This window comes from Malus domestica, chromosome 02 (assembly GCF_042453785.1).
Source record: "Malus domestica chromosome 02, GDT2T_hap1".
Classification (NCBI taxonomy): domain Eukaryota; kingdom Viridiplantae; phylum Streptophyta; class Magnoliopsida; order Rosales; family Rosaceae; genus Malus; species Malus domestica.
In genome coordinates, this window is record NC_091662.1 from 8,955,026 (window position 1) to 8,969,744 (window position 14,719).

Genomic DNA, 14,719 nt, shown 5'->3' on the forward strand with positions numbered 1-14,719 from the left:
CCGGCGTACTATCTCTGCCAAACGAAAGCACCAATTTTAAGCCTAGCCAATTTCAATAAACGGATGCTATTCACGTACCACTTCTTACTTTCCACACATAATATTTAATTTTTGACCATTAGATCGAATGAATTGAAGATGATCAATTATAAAAATTAACAAAAAGTGTATGAGGTAAAAAAAGCATGAGAATAACACCACTCTTCAATTAATCTTCACTAATATTAAGCGTCTGTTTTTTTGTTTAGTATGCCCTAAGGATTGGCTTGAATAGAGTTTAGGATATAATCAATCAAAGGAGAGATAGTTTAGTAATCTATTCACATCGAATAAATTGACAATTCTCTTAAGATGAACCGTTTATGCATTTCGTAATATGATAATGTTTGGGCCTAAAATATCGGTTTGGCCGAGTTTAGAATTGTTCTCGGCCCAGAAGCCGTACTTAGGAGTCACTGGGGGTCATCTGGTTTATTGGCCACATAACCAAGGCCAGCTGTGTCCTATTAGGAATCCATGGGTAGTTGAATCCTGATACGAGAGAGAGTTTCGACAGGATAAGGATGTTGAAGTTTGGGATTAAATGCAGCCTGATAAGGGGGTTGAGTTCAAAGTCCTAGTAGGAGTAGGACTGGCCGAGATAAGGTTGGATCAGGGGAAGGAGTTCTAATCCGAGTATGGTTGTGATTCGATTGGAAACAAGTTGACTGCCATAAATAAAAGGAGGATGACATCATTAAACTCCTTCCAATTCAACACACAAATTGCCTTGCGCAAACCCTCGCTTTTGTGAAACCTCTCAACTAGGGGTGGGCACGGTTTGGTTCAGTGTGGTTTTGAGTGAAACCGAAACCGAAATTTTTTACGGTTCGGTTCGGTGCGATTTTGAAGCCAAAACCGAAATGAAACCAAACCGTTTGGTTTGTGCAGTTTCAAACAATTTCGGTTTGGTTTTTAAGAAAAAATGTACAATTTGCAATTTAACAAACTGAAACCGAAATTTTTTACGGTTCGGTTCGGTGCGGTGCGATTTTGAAGCAAAAAACCGAAATGAAACCAAACCGTTTGGTTCGTGCGGTTTCAAACGATTTCGGTTTGGTTTTTAAGAAAAAATGTACAATTTGCAATTTAACATATTAATAAGCATTTCCCAATAGCAATAGGAAAAAGACATTTGTTATGTAAACAATTAGCATGTTGCATGCAGTTGTGATGTTAAAACATGTTTGTGCAACAAAAGAGTGTCCCTTACGATGTTTATCATAAAACAAGTTGAATAAATTTGAATTCATTAAACGTAAGTGAAACTTTGATACTAGAATATGTGATATCATACTTCAAATAAGTAGACTTCATTAGATCATTGTTCGACTCTTGATAACAAGATTAGTCCACCCTTGTACATATATGTGTGTGTGATGGTATAAAATAACAAAGGTCCTTCAAGTTAATGAACGAAAGAAAATGATGAATGATGATATTCTAGTGTGGTTGAGTCCCATACTAAGTGTATGGATTCTAACAAACAACCAATTAAAACATGAAATATAATATGGACATTTAATTAAATGTTTATTAATATTTGCGGTGCGGTTCGGTTTCGGTGTGGTTTTCAAAAGTCAAAACCGAAACCAAACCGTTTTCTACGTTGCGGTTTGGTTTCAAAACCAAAACCGTTTCAAAACCGCAAAACCAAACCGTTCGGTGTGGTTTGATTTGGTTTGTGTTTCGGTTTCGGTTTTCGGTTTTCGGTTCTAAGTGCCCACCCCTACTCTCAACAACCTTGAGATTTTTATTTTCCTTTTCCGCCGATACATCTTCAGTTTGGATAAACAGCACTGTGAAGGCAACCGGTGATACCTTCAGTTTGGATAAACATCACTATTGTTGTAGAACCAGCTGACCGCAGAATACCTTCAGTTTGAATAAACAGCACTACGTCGAGGCCGACTGGTTATCTATCCAAGTCTCGGTTGAGAAAGACTTTCGGGTATTTATTGGTAGATGTCATCTCATTAGCTTTTTCGGCGAGCTGAGGTGTTACAATTTACTAGGGCTCGGCACATTGAACGCCGAGTTATTTTATGATTGGATACTCACAAGTAAGCTTTAGAGCTTTAGAGTTCGGCATTCTGACGACCGAACCACATTTACCTTCAAGACATATATCTGTTTTGAGTATATGTGCTCTTATACTTTGGTGTCGATTCATCGTGCTTATACCCTTACAAATATAATCACTATGACCGAATTCGGCGCCGACGATTTGTGAACTTCGCAAAATTAGCAACCTTGTCTTCAGATTTTAGAACCAAAAGGCCGATACGTGTTCCTTCCTCAGCCGCAATCGCAAGATCGAGAAGACAGCCACTCGCTAAATGCAACATTAACACATTTTACTCCCGACCAAGCTCGGCCGACGAGTTGGCAAGCCCCGCATCAACCGAAGGACGTAGTTAGTTCATTAGTTACTCGGCTTGCGCGTCACGTAGGCTTGGTAGTTTTTGGGGTTAACAGATAAACATAAATAGTTGATAATCCATACGTGATATTGAATAAAGATTTTTGATCTAACCATTTGCGATTTTAAAAGTTTTTGTATGTCATACATGTTCGCATGGCAGAATATTCCGATCGAGCCCTTAAGTCAAAGAGAATCATATGGGAATGTATAAAGAGTTGATATTGGCTATTCTATTCTATTTTATGTCCTATATATATGTACTCTATATGACCCAAAGAAACCTTCAATGTGCAATGTTTCCTCCGCTAATCTCCGGGATGCCTTTCTTTCGGCTTGTAACAAGCGCAAGGCCATTTTGTATCGTTTATGGCCTTTGACTAGTTATTGGATGAACGTAGTCTATTGGAGCTGCGGCCTTACTTCTTAGTCATATTTTGACAAAAATAATGGAAAATTCCTTGAATCGCCTATGGGAAGTCGTTATGAGGCCCTTTCCTTCTCTTAACTCTCTCCATTAAAAAAGAAATAAAAAAAAAGGCAAAAAGTAATAGGAAAGCTAAGCTAACATGTTACAAGTTCCAACTGATGAGATGATTGGTTTAGCCGTTCAAGTGGGGTACATATTTTGAGCTACAAAGCCTAAGCCACCTCCTTCCACTCCATGCAATGATGCTAAGAGCGTACAGTCATGTGCCTCAAAGCCCAAGTCTCCACATGAAAAACATGAGATGAAAGCGTGACTCAATTATAAAGCTTTTTGGCAAATAAATGGGTCACCCAAATTACCAAATTGGGGAACCAATGGTTTCGGCAACTTTTCAACACAACCCACTATTTGGGGCGGCTCTCCAACATGATATAGAGATTAAGGGGTAGGGGCTTCGATGTCACGTTACATGTCTGCTCAAGAGACACGCAAGAGACTTCATGCATTCAAATTATACGCGAGTCAATTTTGATAACACAAATGCAAGGAAGTGCTAATTGTATGTTCTTGACTAGATGGGGGACGTGACACCGAAGTTTTCTGCCAAATTAGAAATTTTCATGTGTTTCTGTAACAGTACATTACATATGTTATAATATAAGTGAACGACATAGTTGACATGTCCCACTATTATTTTTCAATATCACCTAATTCATACATGTTTTAGGTGCATCGAAAAATTTCTCCTACCATATATTTTCTCATTTATGGACACACGGCTACTTGTAAGTTTGGTAGGACCGTGCCTAGAGCTTCGGTTTGGTGTGAGATTGTGATGTCAATTGAGATTCTAGTTAGCCCATACCATGTTTGGGCTTCACATTGGCACAAGACCGCAAACTATCTCAAGTATATGCAGACATGGGCCGAATTGGTGTCCGGCTTCTGGCCCTGAGCAAAATGTTTGGATATGCTCGATAAGTTATTAGGTTCAATGTCTCTCAGTTGTCAACCATAAATCTGGGTGGCTAGTAAAATTGGATAATGATATATCATTTTAAACTTCTCTATTAACATGCGAATTTACTTTTTGACACTTGTGACAATCTCATCAGAGTAATAATAACTAATTAGTTGTTAGGTATTTGTGTGACCGCTACGAATCTCGAGTTTGACTTCATAAGAAAAACTGTGATTTCTCTTTTGGATGGTCAGATTCTTACTAGTTGACGTTTTTTTTTCTATTTCAAAACTCGAGATTCATCTTTTTCGTATTACTTCGTACCTACTGCAATACCTAGATAAGTAATTTGCATTAAAAAGAGGTTAATATTGGAATTTCATAAAATATAGTATCTCATAATTTAAAATCACAAAATAGACTCTCCAATGTTTTCTACATGGTTTCTTTGTACATTAACGATTAGTTGAAGCTAATTTTTCCACTTCCCACATCCACTAAAAATCATCCGAAAATTGGATATCAGCTCTGAATATTCTTAAGTTTATGCATGGATCAGCTCACTAACCAGCCAACTAACCAACCTTCTAAAACTCATTTTCCCCACTTTCTATAGATGGCGGATTTCATTTTCTTCAAATCAATTGTAGAGGTTTAACTTCACAGTATCATTTAAGTTTATACAATAACCAAATTAAAATTCGGCCCGTTATATCTATATTCATAATAACGGGATTAAAGTTCAGTTCGGTCCGCTATTTGATTCTCCGTACATATCCTTGATATTAACCTTTAAAAAAAAAAATCCAATATGTTACTAAAAGTCACTGCACCTAAGCACTATGAATCTCTTGACCTGGACAAAAAAAACAAAAAAAGAAGTGAAAATGTAGGGATTTTCCCTCCTTGTTTTCCATAAAAGAGCGCGCGAAAACTTGCATCTTCCCGCCTATACGTGTTCATCCGTACTCGTTTCAAAACGGCAATAAATACACCCAGATAGAGAGAGAGCTCTCTCTCCTGTCCTGTCCCCATTCTCTGAATTCTAGGGTTTCGCTGGCGATTAGGGGAGAAATGGGTTCCGCCGCGGCAGCTGAGGCAGCGGAAGCAGCGGCGGTCTTGGAGACCAAAGGTGCCAATGGGGTTAAGCCACCGTCCTCGGCTTCCTCAGGTACTTAAATCCCTAATTAGCCCATGCGATTCTTGTTCTTTCGATGCTTTAGATTATATGAGTCAAATGGTTTCTTGATTTGATGTTAAAATTTTTGTTCTTTCGATTTTTGTTGTGCTGTGAATTCATGATTCTGGGTTGTAATTATGGGGGTTTTAGATTTAGACTGCCCTTTTTAAATTGTTCATTTGTGTTGCGAATTTATGAATTTGGGGGTTTTAGATTTGTACTGCTCTGTTGTTAAATATGAATTTTTGGTCCAACAAAAAACCGATGTTGAATATTTTATTTTTTAACAAGCGATATTGAGGAAGGGGAAATCGGACTCGAGACCTTAGGTTTTACATACTACGGCATTATATTGTATCATGTATTTGTAAATATGGATATATATGACTATGAATTTCAAGTTTTCAATGCCCTTTTTATGGTAGTATGAGTTCATTATGATGAGTTTAGCCAAAGCCAAAGGCAGACATTTCATTTTCTTTATTAGGACCCGTAAAATGCCGGTTAACTAGCTTTCTCATGATTTTGTTTGCTTAAATGTCTTATTCTTCTTGGGATTTGATCCAGTTTCCGAATCAATTTAGAGGATTAGTACCTGGATCCTCCTCCATTGTCTTGCACATGTATATGTCTAGGTTGAGGCAAATCTTGGCCTGGGTGTTGATTTCACTTTTCAGTTTGTAATTCTTTTGTGTAATTTCTCAAATTTTATTTTTGCAATAGGAACGACGAAGAAGAAGAGCAAACCAGCTTCCCAAAAGGCCGCACCTGCCGGCTCTAAAACTAAGAAGCGAGATTTGCCTCAGAACACTGAAGAGCCTTCCAGGTCTCGGAAAATGCCCAAGCGGGCTGCTGCATGTGCAGACTTTAAGGAGAAGTCTGTTCATATTTCTGAAAAGTCTAATCTTATTGAAACCAAGAAGGATCGAGTAGTGGATCAAGAAACTGATGCTATACTCCTGACTTGTGGCGAGGACCAAGATGCGGCGCGCCCAAACAGAAGGCTGACTGATTTTATTGTGCATGATGAAAGTGGGTCACCCCAGCCCGTTGAGATGTTGGAAGTTGCTGACATGTTTATATCTGGTACTATATTGCCTCTGAATGAAAGTTCTGACAAGGACAAGCAAAGAGGTGTTAGATGTGAAGGTTTTGGGCGAATAGAATCTTGGGACATCTCTGGTTATGAAGAGGGCTCTCCTGTGATATGGCTCTCAACTGATGTTGCTGATTATGATTGTCGTAAACCTGCCAGCACCTATAGGAAGTACCATGATCAATTCTTTGAGAAAGCGCGTGCTTGCATAGAGGTTTACAAAAAGCTGTCAAAATCCAAATCTGACCCCACTCTTGATGAATTACTTGCTGGCATTGCTCGATCAATGAGTGGAAGCAAATTCTTTTCTGGTACTGCAGCTATCAAAGAATTTGTTGTATCTCAAGGCGAGTTTATCTATGATCAACTGATAGGTTTGGAGGAAGCATCAAAGAAGAATGATCAGCCATTTGCAGAGCTTCCTGTTCTTGTTGCCCTTAGAGATGAGAGCAGAAACTGTGGAGGTTTTGTCCAATCAAAACCAGCAAGTTCAAGTGGTACCCTAAAGATTGGTTCAGAAGATAGAGATGGAGAGACTGTTCTGAATGCATCCGGTTCATCCATAGTTGAAGCTGAGGAAAATGATGATGTAAAATTGGCAAGACTTTTGCAAGAAGAGGAGTACTGGAAGTCAATGAAACAGAAAAAACGTCAGGGTTCTGCCTCTTTGTCGAGCAAATACTATATCAAAATCAATGAAGATGAAATTGCCAACGATTATCCTCTACCTGCTTATTACAAGACTTCCATTGAAGAAACTGACGAGTTCATAGTTTTTGACAATGACTATGATATCTTAAATGCTGATGACCTTCCTCGAAGCATGCTTCATAATTGGAGTCTGTACAATTCAGACTCAAGATTGATTTCGTTGGAACTTCTTCCGATGAAACCTTGCACAGAAATTGATGTTACCATTTTCGGGTCTGGGGTTATGACTGCAGATGATGGAAGCGGCTTTTCTCTTGATTCTGATGGTTCTTCAAGTGGTCCCGGAGCACAGGATGCTGATGGAATGCCGATTTACTTGAGTGCAATAAAGGAGTGGATGATTGAATTGGGAGCATCAATGGTCTCAATATCAATCCGAACAGATTTGGCCTGGTACAGACTTGGACAGCCATCTAAGCAGTATGCTCTGTGGTATGAACCAATTCTGAAAACAGCAAAGGTCGGTAGAAGCATAATCACTTTGCTGAAAGAGCAAAGTCGAGTAGCACGACTTTCTTTTGCAGATGTTATTAAGAGATTGTCAGGGTTTCCAAAGGACCACTGTGCTTACATTTCTTCCGATCCAGCATTTGTTGAGAGATATGTGGTTGTCCATGGACAGATAATACTGCAACTGTTTTCAGAATTTCCTGATGCGCAGATTAAAAAGTGTCCATTTGTGGTTGGTCTTTCAAACAAAATGGAGGAGAGGCACCATACTAAATGGTTGGTAAAGAAGAAGAAGCTTGTGGAGAAGAGTGGATCAAACTTGAACCCAAGGGCATCCATGGGACCTGTGGTTTCCAAGAAGAAGGCAATGCGGGCTACAACAACAAAGCTGATCAACAGAATCTGGGGGGAGTACTATTTAAATAATTCTCCAGAAGATTCGAATGAAGAGGAAACTAATGGTGGAAAGAAAGAGGAGGAGGAAGTTGAAGAAGAGGAGGGAAAAGAGGATGTAGAAGAGGATGAAGATGATGAGAAAGATAATCCAACGGAACAAGCCCAGAAGCGTAGTTCAATTTCAAGACAAACTAAATCATGCTCCAACAACAAGGAGGTTCTGTGGGATGGGGAGTCTGTGGGAACAACGTGTTCTGGTGAAGCTCTTTATAAGTGTGCCAGTCTTCATGGAGATGAAATTTCTGTTGGTGGTGCAGTCTTGGTAGAACTTGATGGATCAGATGAACTTCCTGCCATTTATTTTGTTGAGTATATGTATGAAACAAGAAATGGAAGCAAAATGTTCCATGGGAGATTGATGGAGCGAGGGTCTCAGACTGTTCTTGGCAACACTGCCAATGAGAGGGAGGTATTTTTGACAAATGAGTGCACAAACTTGGCATTAAAGGATGTTAAAGAGACAGCAGTTGTGGATATCAAATTAATGCCGTGGGGGCATCAATACAGGAAGGAGAATGCAGAAGCTAGCCGAAGAGATAGAGAAAGGGCAGAAGATAGGAAGAAGAAGGGATTGCCAACTGAATATTACTGTAAAAGCTTGTATTGCCCTGAGGAAGGTGCTTTCTTTAGCCTTTCCCGTGATACCATGGGTCTGGGTTCTGGTGCCTGCCACTCTTGCAAAGTGAACGAAGCTGAAGAGGCCAAGGAGGTTTTTAAAGTGAATTCATCAAAGACTGGTTTTGTATACAGGGGAGCCGAGTACTCAGTTCACGATTATGTCTATGTAAGTCCCCATTTGTTTTCTACGGAAAGGATGGAAACTGAAACTTTCAAGGCTGGTAGAAATTTGGGACTGAAAGCTTATGTTGTGTGCCAAGTGCTGGAGATAATTGGTACGAAGGAATCGAAACGACCTGGACCAGTATCTACCCAGGTTAAAGTTAGAAGGTTTTTCAGACCAGAGGACATTTCGGTTGAGAAGGCATACGGTTGTGATATTAGAGAGGTCTACTACAGTGAAGAAACACACATTGTGACGGTTGATGATATAGAAGGAAAATGTGAAGTCAGAAAGAAGAGTGATCTTCCAGTATGCAATGCTCCTGTCACTTTCGAGCATACCTTCTTCTGTGAGTATCTGTACGATCCTTCTAATGGGTCTATCAAGCAGTTGCCAGCGACCATCAAACTGAGGTACTCAACAGTAGGTGGTGATGTGGAATCTAGGAAGAGGAAGGGGAAAGGCAAAGAAGGAGATGTTTCAGAAGTTGAGAAACAGAGAGCTGATTCTGTGCAGAAACGTCTAGCCACATTAGATATATTTGCCGGGTGTGGTGGCTTGTCTGAAGGGTTGCGTCAGGCTGGCATTTCATTAACCAAGTGGGCAATTGAGTACGAAGAGCCTGCTGGTGATGCTTTCAAACTGAACCATCCCGAGTCACTGGTGTTTATCAATAACTGCAATGTGATCTTAAGGGCTGTAATGGAGAAATGCGGGGATACAGATGATTGCATCTCGACTTCCGAAGCTGCTGATTTGGCTAAATCACTTGATGAGAAGGTTAAGAATGATCTGCCACTGCCGGGGCAAGTGGATTTCATCAATGGAGGACCTCCGTGTCAGGGTTTCTCTGGAATGAATAGGTTCAACCAAAGCACTTGGAGTAAAGTTCAGTGTGAAATGATTTTGGCATTTTTATCCTTTGCCGATTACTTCCGGCCAAAGTATTTCCTCTTGGAGAATGTGAGGAACTTTGTGTCTTTCAACAAAGGACAGACATTCCGTCTGACTGTGGCTTCACTTCTTGAGATGGGTTACCAGGTGAGGTTCGGTATTCTAGAAGCTGGAGCTTATGGAGTTTCTCAGTCACGAAAGCGAGCATTCATATGGGCAGCTGCGCCAGATGAGAATCTCCCAGAGTGGCCAGAGCCAATGCATGTCTTTGGTGTACCGGAGTTGAAGATCTCATTGTCAGGGAACTCATATTACTCTGCGGTTAGAAGTACTGCAGGTGGGGCTCCTTTCCGTTCCATAACTGTCAGAGACACAATTGGAGATCTCCCAGCTGTAGGGAATGGAGCATCCAAGGTCAATCTGGAGTACGAAAGCGACCCCATATCATGGTTCCAGAAGAAAATCCGAGGGGAGATGGCTGTTCTGACTGAGCACATTTCGAAAGAAATGAACGAGCTGAATCTCATTCGATGCCAGAGGATTCCAAAGCGGCCAGGCGCTGATTGGCAATGTCTTCCAGACGAAAAGGTGAAGCTCTCCACTGGACAGATAGTTGACTTGATCCCATGGTGCCTTCCCAACACAGCCAAGCGCCACAATCAGTGGAAGGGCCTGTTCGGAAGGCTTGACTGGGAAGGCAACTTCCCAACCTCCATCACAGATCCTCAACCAATGGGGAAGGTGGGAATGTGCTTCCACCCTGACCAGGACAGGATTCTGACAGTTCGGGAATGCGCTCGGTCTCAAGGATTCAGGGATAGCTACCAGTTTTCGGGCAACATTCTTCACAAGCACAGGCAGATTGGAAATGCAGTTCCTCCTACTTTGGCCTATGCGTTGGGACGAAAACTCAAGGAAGCAGTGAACAGCAAGAACAAGGAACAGGAGTAGTTTGTGGTCTTGGTTTTCTAAGTTGTAATATGTTGTTCCGTTTCGTTGCCAAAAAACCAGTTTGATGTTGTCTTTCATCTTTATATATGCTTTGGCTCTTTACTTGGCCATTGAAATTGTAGACTTCAATTTCAATAAAGAAAGGTATTTTTCATAATTTTTTGTTGTTTTTATCTTGTTTCTGAATAGGGCCTTCTGAATATCCAACAGGCATGGGTGGGCTAAAAAAAAGTCCAACTGAAATAAACTGGCCGGTTTGGTTCAAATTTGACCAGAGACAGAGGTCACCGGTTCAAAACAAAATGGAACCAAGAAAGTAAGAACAACAAAACAAAATTGAACCAGTTTGGCTCTTGGCTTTCTTATCCAATTTAAGAATTTTTTTTTGAGTGGTGCTTGATTATCCAATTGGTCTTATCGTGTATATTGAGAGTTGTACTTTTGTAAAGTAAAAGAAGAGATTTTCTAGTATGTATATATGTCTACTCTACGGAATATACATTGGCTTCTGTGATTCTTGAACTTTTAGTTGCACATTCGAAGCTTTATTTGGCAAAGATAACACCCTAGCCATACTTGAGTCTGTCAATGTAGTTCCAAGAAAGTTTTTACAGGTTTTGTACCTGTATTAAGTGTTGCTTTCTTCGATTTCCAACTGTTTTGTTTTGGTTTTCATGTTAATGTTACGAAATTTAGTGACCCTTTTGTTCGTCTTGAAAGGTATAGCAGTCCGTTCTTTCGTACGATGACTTGATAGTCTGATATAAACGGTGATGTTTGTATCAAACTAAAATAATTATAATCGAAACATGCACTAGTATAAGATATTACAAACTTAGGTGTTTTTATGAGAGTTGCCACTTTTGTACTAACACAAGCCTTTATGGATCATAGTAATTGTCGACATACGTTGGCGTAAGCTTTTGGCAAATGTCGGCACGAATCGGCAAGTGCCCACCAGGTGCTCGACAAAATTGTTCTATGAAATTTTTTTTTTCACAATTATGACTTTTATTTGAAACCGACGAAATAATTTGAAAAAAAAGGTGTCTAGGAATATATGAAGCGTTCTTACTGGTAATAACCTTCGTAAATATTCAGCTCAGATAATGCACGTGTTCTTACCAGTAAGAAGTTATGTAAATATTCAGCTTAGATATTGAATGTGTTCTTACCAGTTACTTGTCTTGACACCATAACCTTGCATCATGGCATACATTTTGCTGACGTTCTGTGCTTTGGCATGGCTTGTCATAACACGGTAACCCTTGCATCGTGGCACGCCAGAACATCGTTGTTAGCCACGACATGACAAGCGTCGCGAGTTGTCGGCAAAATGTATGTCATGACATGTCATACATTCTCTCTATAAACCCTAATTCTCCGCTTGGTTTCTCGAAAAATTTAGGAAATTGTAATGAAGAATTTGGAGAGGAGAGAGAAAGGCTTACATACGTGATCGGCATGTCACCCAATTTGTGTTGTCCACGTGTTTAGCTTGAAAACTCGCTACACGTGAGGGGGTATGTGAGAATGTGAAGGTAAAAGAGTCACATTAGAAATTTTGCAAGGGTTTATAAGTAAGTTGAGCTACTTCCCATATTGACAATTGGTTTTATGTGGAATCTCAATTTTCTTCATGGTATCAGAGTGAGATGAAGAAGAAGAAAAAGAAGAAGAAGAAGAAGAAGAAGAAGACAACTTTCTTCATGATATCAAAGCGAGATGAAGAAGAAGAAGAAGGAGAAGAAGAAGAAGAAGAAGATAATGAGGAAATTGAGAAATTAGGGTGGTGAGCTCAGCTCAGAGTAACTGGAGGATGAGAGAGAAAATGAGGAGAAAGCATGGATCAGATAATGAGAATGCTCCAATCATGCCTTCATCATCCATCCGGGTGATGGCCAATACGCCTCAATTTTAGTGTCTACTAAAATTCGGATCGGGGTGTGTCATAGTACACCAAATTCCAATATCTTTTTATTGTTACAAAGTTACTTACACATGTTTTTTTGTGTGTCTCAGAGAAAAAATTAGTTATTTTGTAACCCTCTAAGCAATTAACATTGAAAAAAGTAGTTAGCTCAAATACCTCACAACCAAATTTCAAGCGCAAGTGTTCACTCAAACCCCATTCGAAGTTGCTTGTGTAAACACCTGTGTTCCTAAGCACTTTCGATAGAACCACATTTCATTAAAAATCTTCTTGAAGCATCCAGCACTAAAAAATTATTTTCCTATCCTTGAACGTTCAGAAGATGCTACGAGGTGTCCGAAACTTAATGGTTGAAGTAGTTGATTCAACAGACGAAAACTACATGTTGGAAAGCGTCGGAGCCCTAAGTCTATGTAATAGTATTAACCTGACGCATGTACCTTTTTAGGGGCATTTCGATAAATTTAACATTAATGGGGACAAAATTACAGGAATTTGGGACCGGTCATATGGTGGCGTTGGTGCAGTTTGTCCCGATGCAAACGCTAGTCATTGGTGATTTTGTGCACAGTCCCTATTGTAGCTGTAACATTTTTATTTTATTTTATTTTTTAGCTATGCCTCTTTGAATCGGCGCTGTATGTATGCAAAGAGTGTTCCATTACCGGTTTTGTTGATAATTTTGTGTGCAGAATCTTGCATGAGGTAGCTTATGAAGTTGTTGAGACAAAAGTCCTTTTAGCTTAGACTGCTGGATGTGTTCTCATGCTTGTCACACCTAAAGATCTGTCGATATAGTAGCTATTAGATTGGCTCAGTTGACCTTGTTTTTTTGTTTTGGAGTCCTTTTTGTTTGAGCATCATTCAGACTTAATCTAGAATGCCCTATTTGAGGTTTGTAATTTTTTTTTGAGCTGACGGTAGTATCTACACTAAAGAGGTGGAGGAGTTGATTAAACTTCACATTGGGCAAGCCATAATAATGTGGTTCAAATTCGCCTTTGGTGAGAATCGAACCTAAGACTTCTCACTTACAAGTAAAGAGAAATACCATTAAATTGCTAGATCTTAGTATTAAGTGGGTTTGTACTTTTCCTTAGAATAATAAACCCGCTACAATTTCGCCACAAAATTACCTTTAAAGTTGGCCACAAATGGAATCAAATACTTTATAGGTTATACTGATTTTTTTGGTTAAATATTCTCTTTATCTTATTATTTTCACAAAGTCGTAATTAAAAGATTAATGATTTTCCTCTAATAGTTCATTTTCACTTGTAAGTGAGAGGTTTTAGGTTCGGTTCTCACCAAAGACAGATTCGAACCACATTATTGCTAGCCCATTATGAGGCTTAGCCACTCCTCTATTCCTTAGTGTAGATATTATTTGTTAAAAAAAAAATTTAAGAGGAAAAACCTAACAATTAAATCTCAAGCGCAAGTGTTACTCGATCCTCGTTTGAGAATGCTTGCGTAAGCACTCATGTTCCTAAGCATTTTAGCAAAAGCACTTTCGATGGAAGCACATTTTATTAAAAATCACAATATATTATACAAAAAAAAAAGTTTATCTAAATTTCTATAACAAAATATGTTATGAATTGAAATAAAAATTAGGATTAAATATAATTAATAGATTAAAATTAGGAAGAAAAGGAGAAATAAAATATCAAAATATGATTAGTATATGAGGTGATTGAATATATGATAACATGTACGTTGAGTTAAGGGACTAAAATTATTTTAAATCTTACACAAGATTTTAGTCTAAAATTGTTTTTTTCTTTAAAGGCTAAATGAAGTTTTCTACAATATTAATTTGGAGAATTTCTAAACTGTCTGTTTAGAAAAACGTTATTAAAAGGCTATCTCCAACATAAAGGACTAAACATAGCTCCGTTCAAAATTATAGTGAAAGGACTAAACATAGCTCCGTTCAAAATTATAGTCATGCAAGAAATTATTTTTAAATGAACAATATTATGCCATACTCATATATAATTTCCAACTGAAGTGCTAAACATAGCATCCTCTAGTTTTAATTTAAACTTGTAAGTGAGAGGTCTTTGAACCATATTATTATTACTAGCCTACTCCCCCACTCCTTTGTGTAGATAATATAGTATGTATTAAAAAAAGTTTATACTTTAAATTTATTGATTAATTTAATTAAGCTACCGTTGGATATTTTCAATCATAATCATTAAATTCAAACCAATTATTGCAGTAGAAGAGTTTGGCCCCAAAAAAAGACTAAGAGGGAGGCTACACTTGGCCAACTTGATGCCATTTTGGCTAAATAATGGTCTAATGAGTTTCAAATAATTGTAACTCAGTCATCCACTGAAGATATACTTTAAAACAAATCAGATCATCTTTTGGCTTTTAGACCTTTAACCCTCTCTATTGAATATT

General features: G+C 38.8%; 1 protein-coding gene across 1 annotated transcript; it reads left to right on the top strand.

Annotated features, from left to right (window-relative positions):
- Positions 1-4,725: 4,725 nt before the first annotated feature.
- On the top strand, positions 4,726-10,528 carry LOC114822754 (DNA (cytosine-5)-methyltransferase 1). The gene is made up of 2 exons (XM_070814907.1): positions 4,726-5,023; positions 5,756-10,528. Exons 1-2 carry the CDS (start codon positions 4,927-4,929, stop codon positions 10,369-10,371), a joined length of 4,713 nt encoding a protein of 1,570 aa, XP_070671008.1. The 5' UTR covers positions 4,726-4,926; the 3' UTR covers positions 10,372-10,528.
- Positions 10,529-14,719: the final 4,191 nt, after the last annotated feature.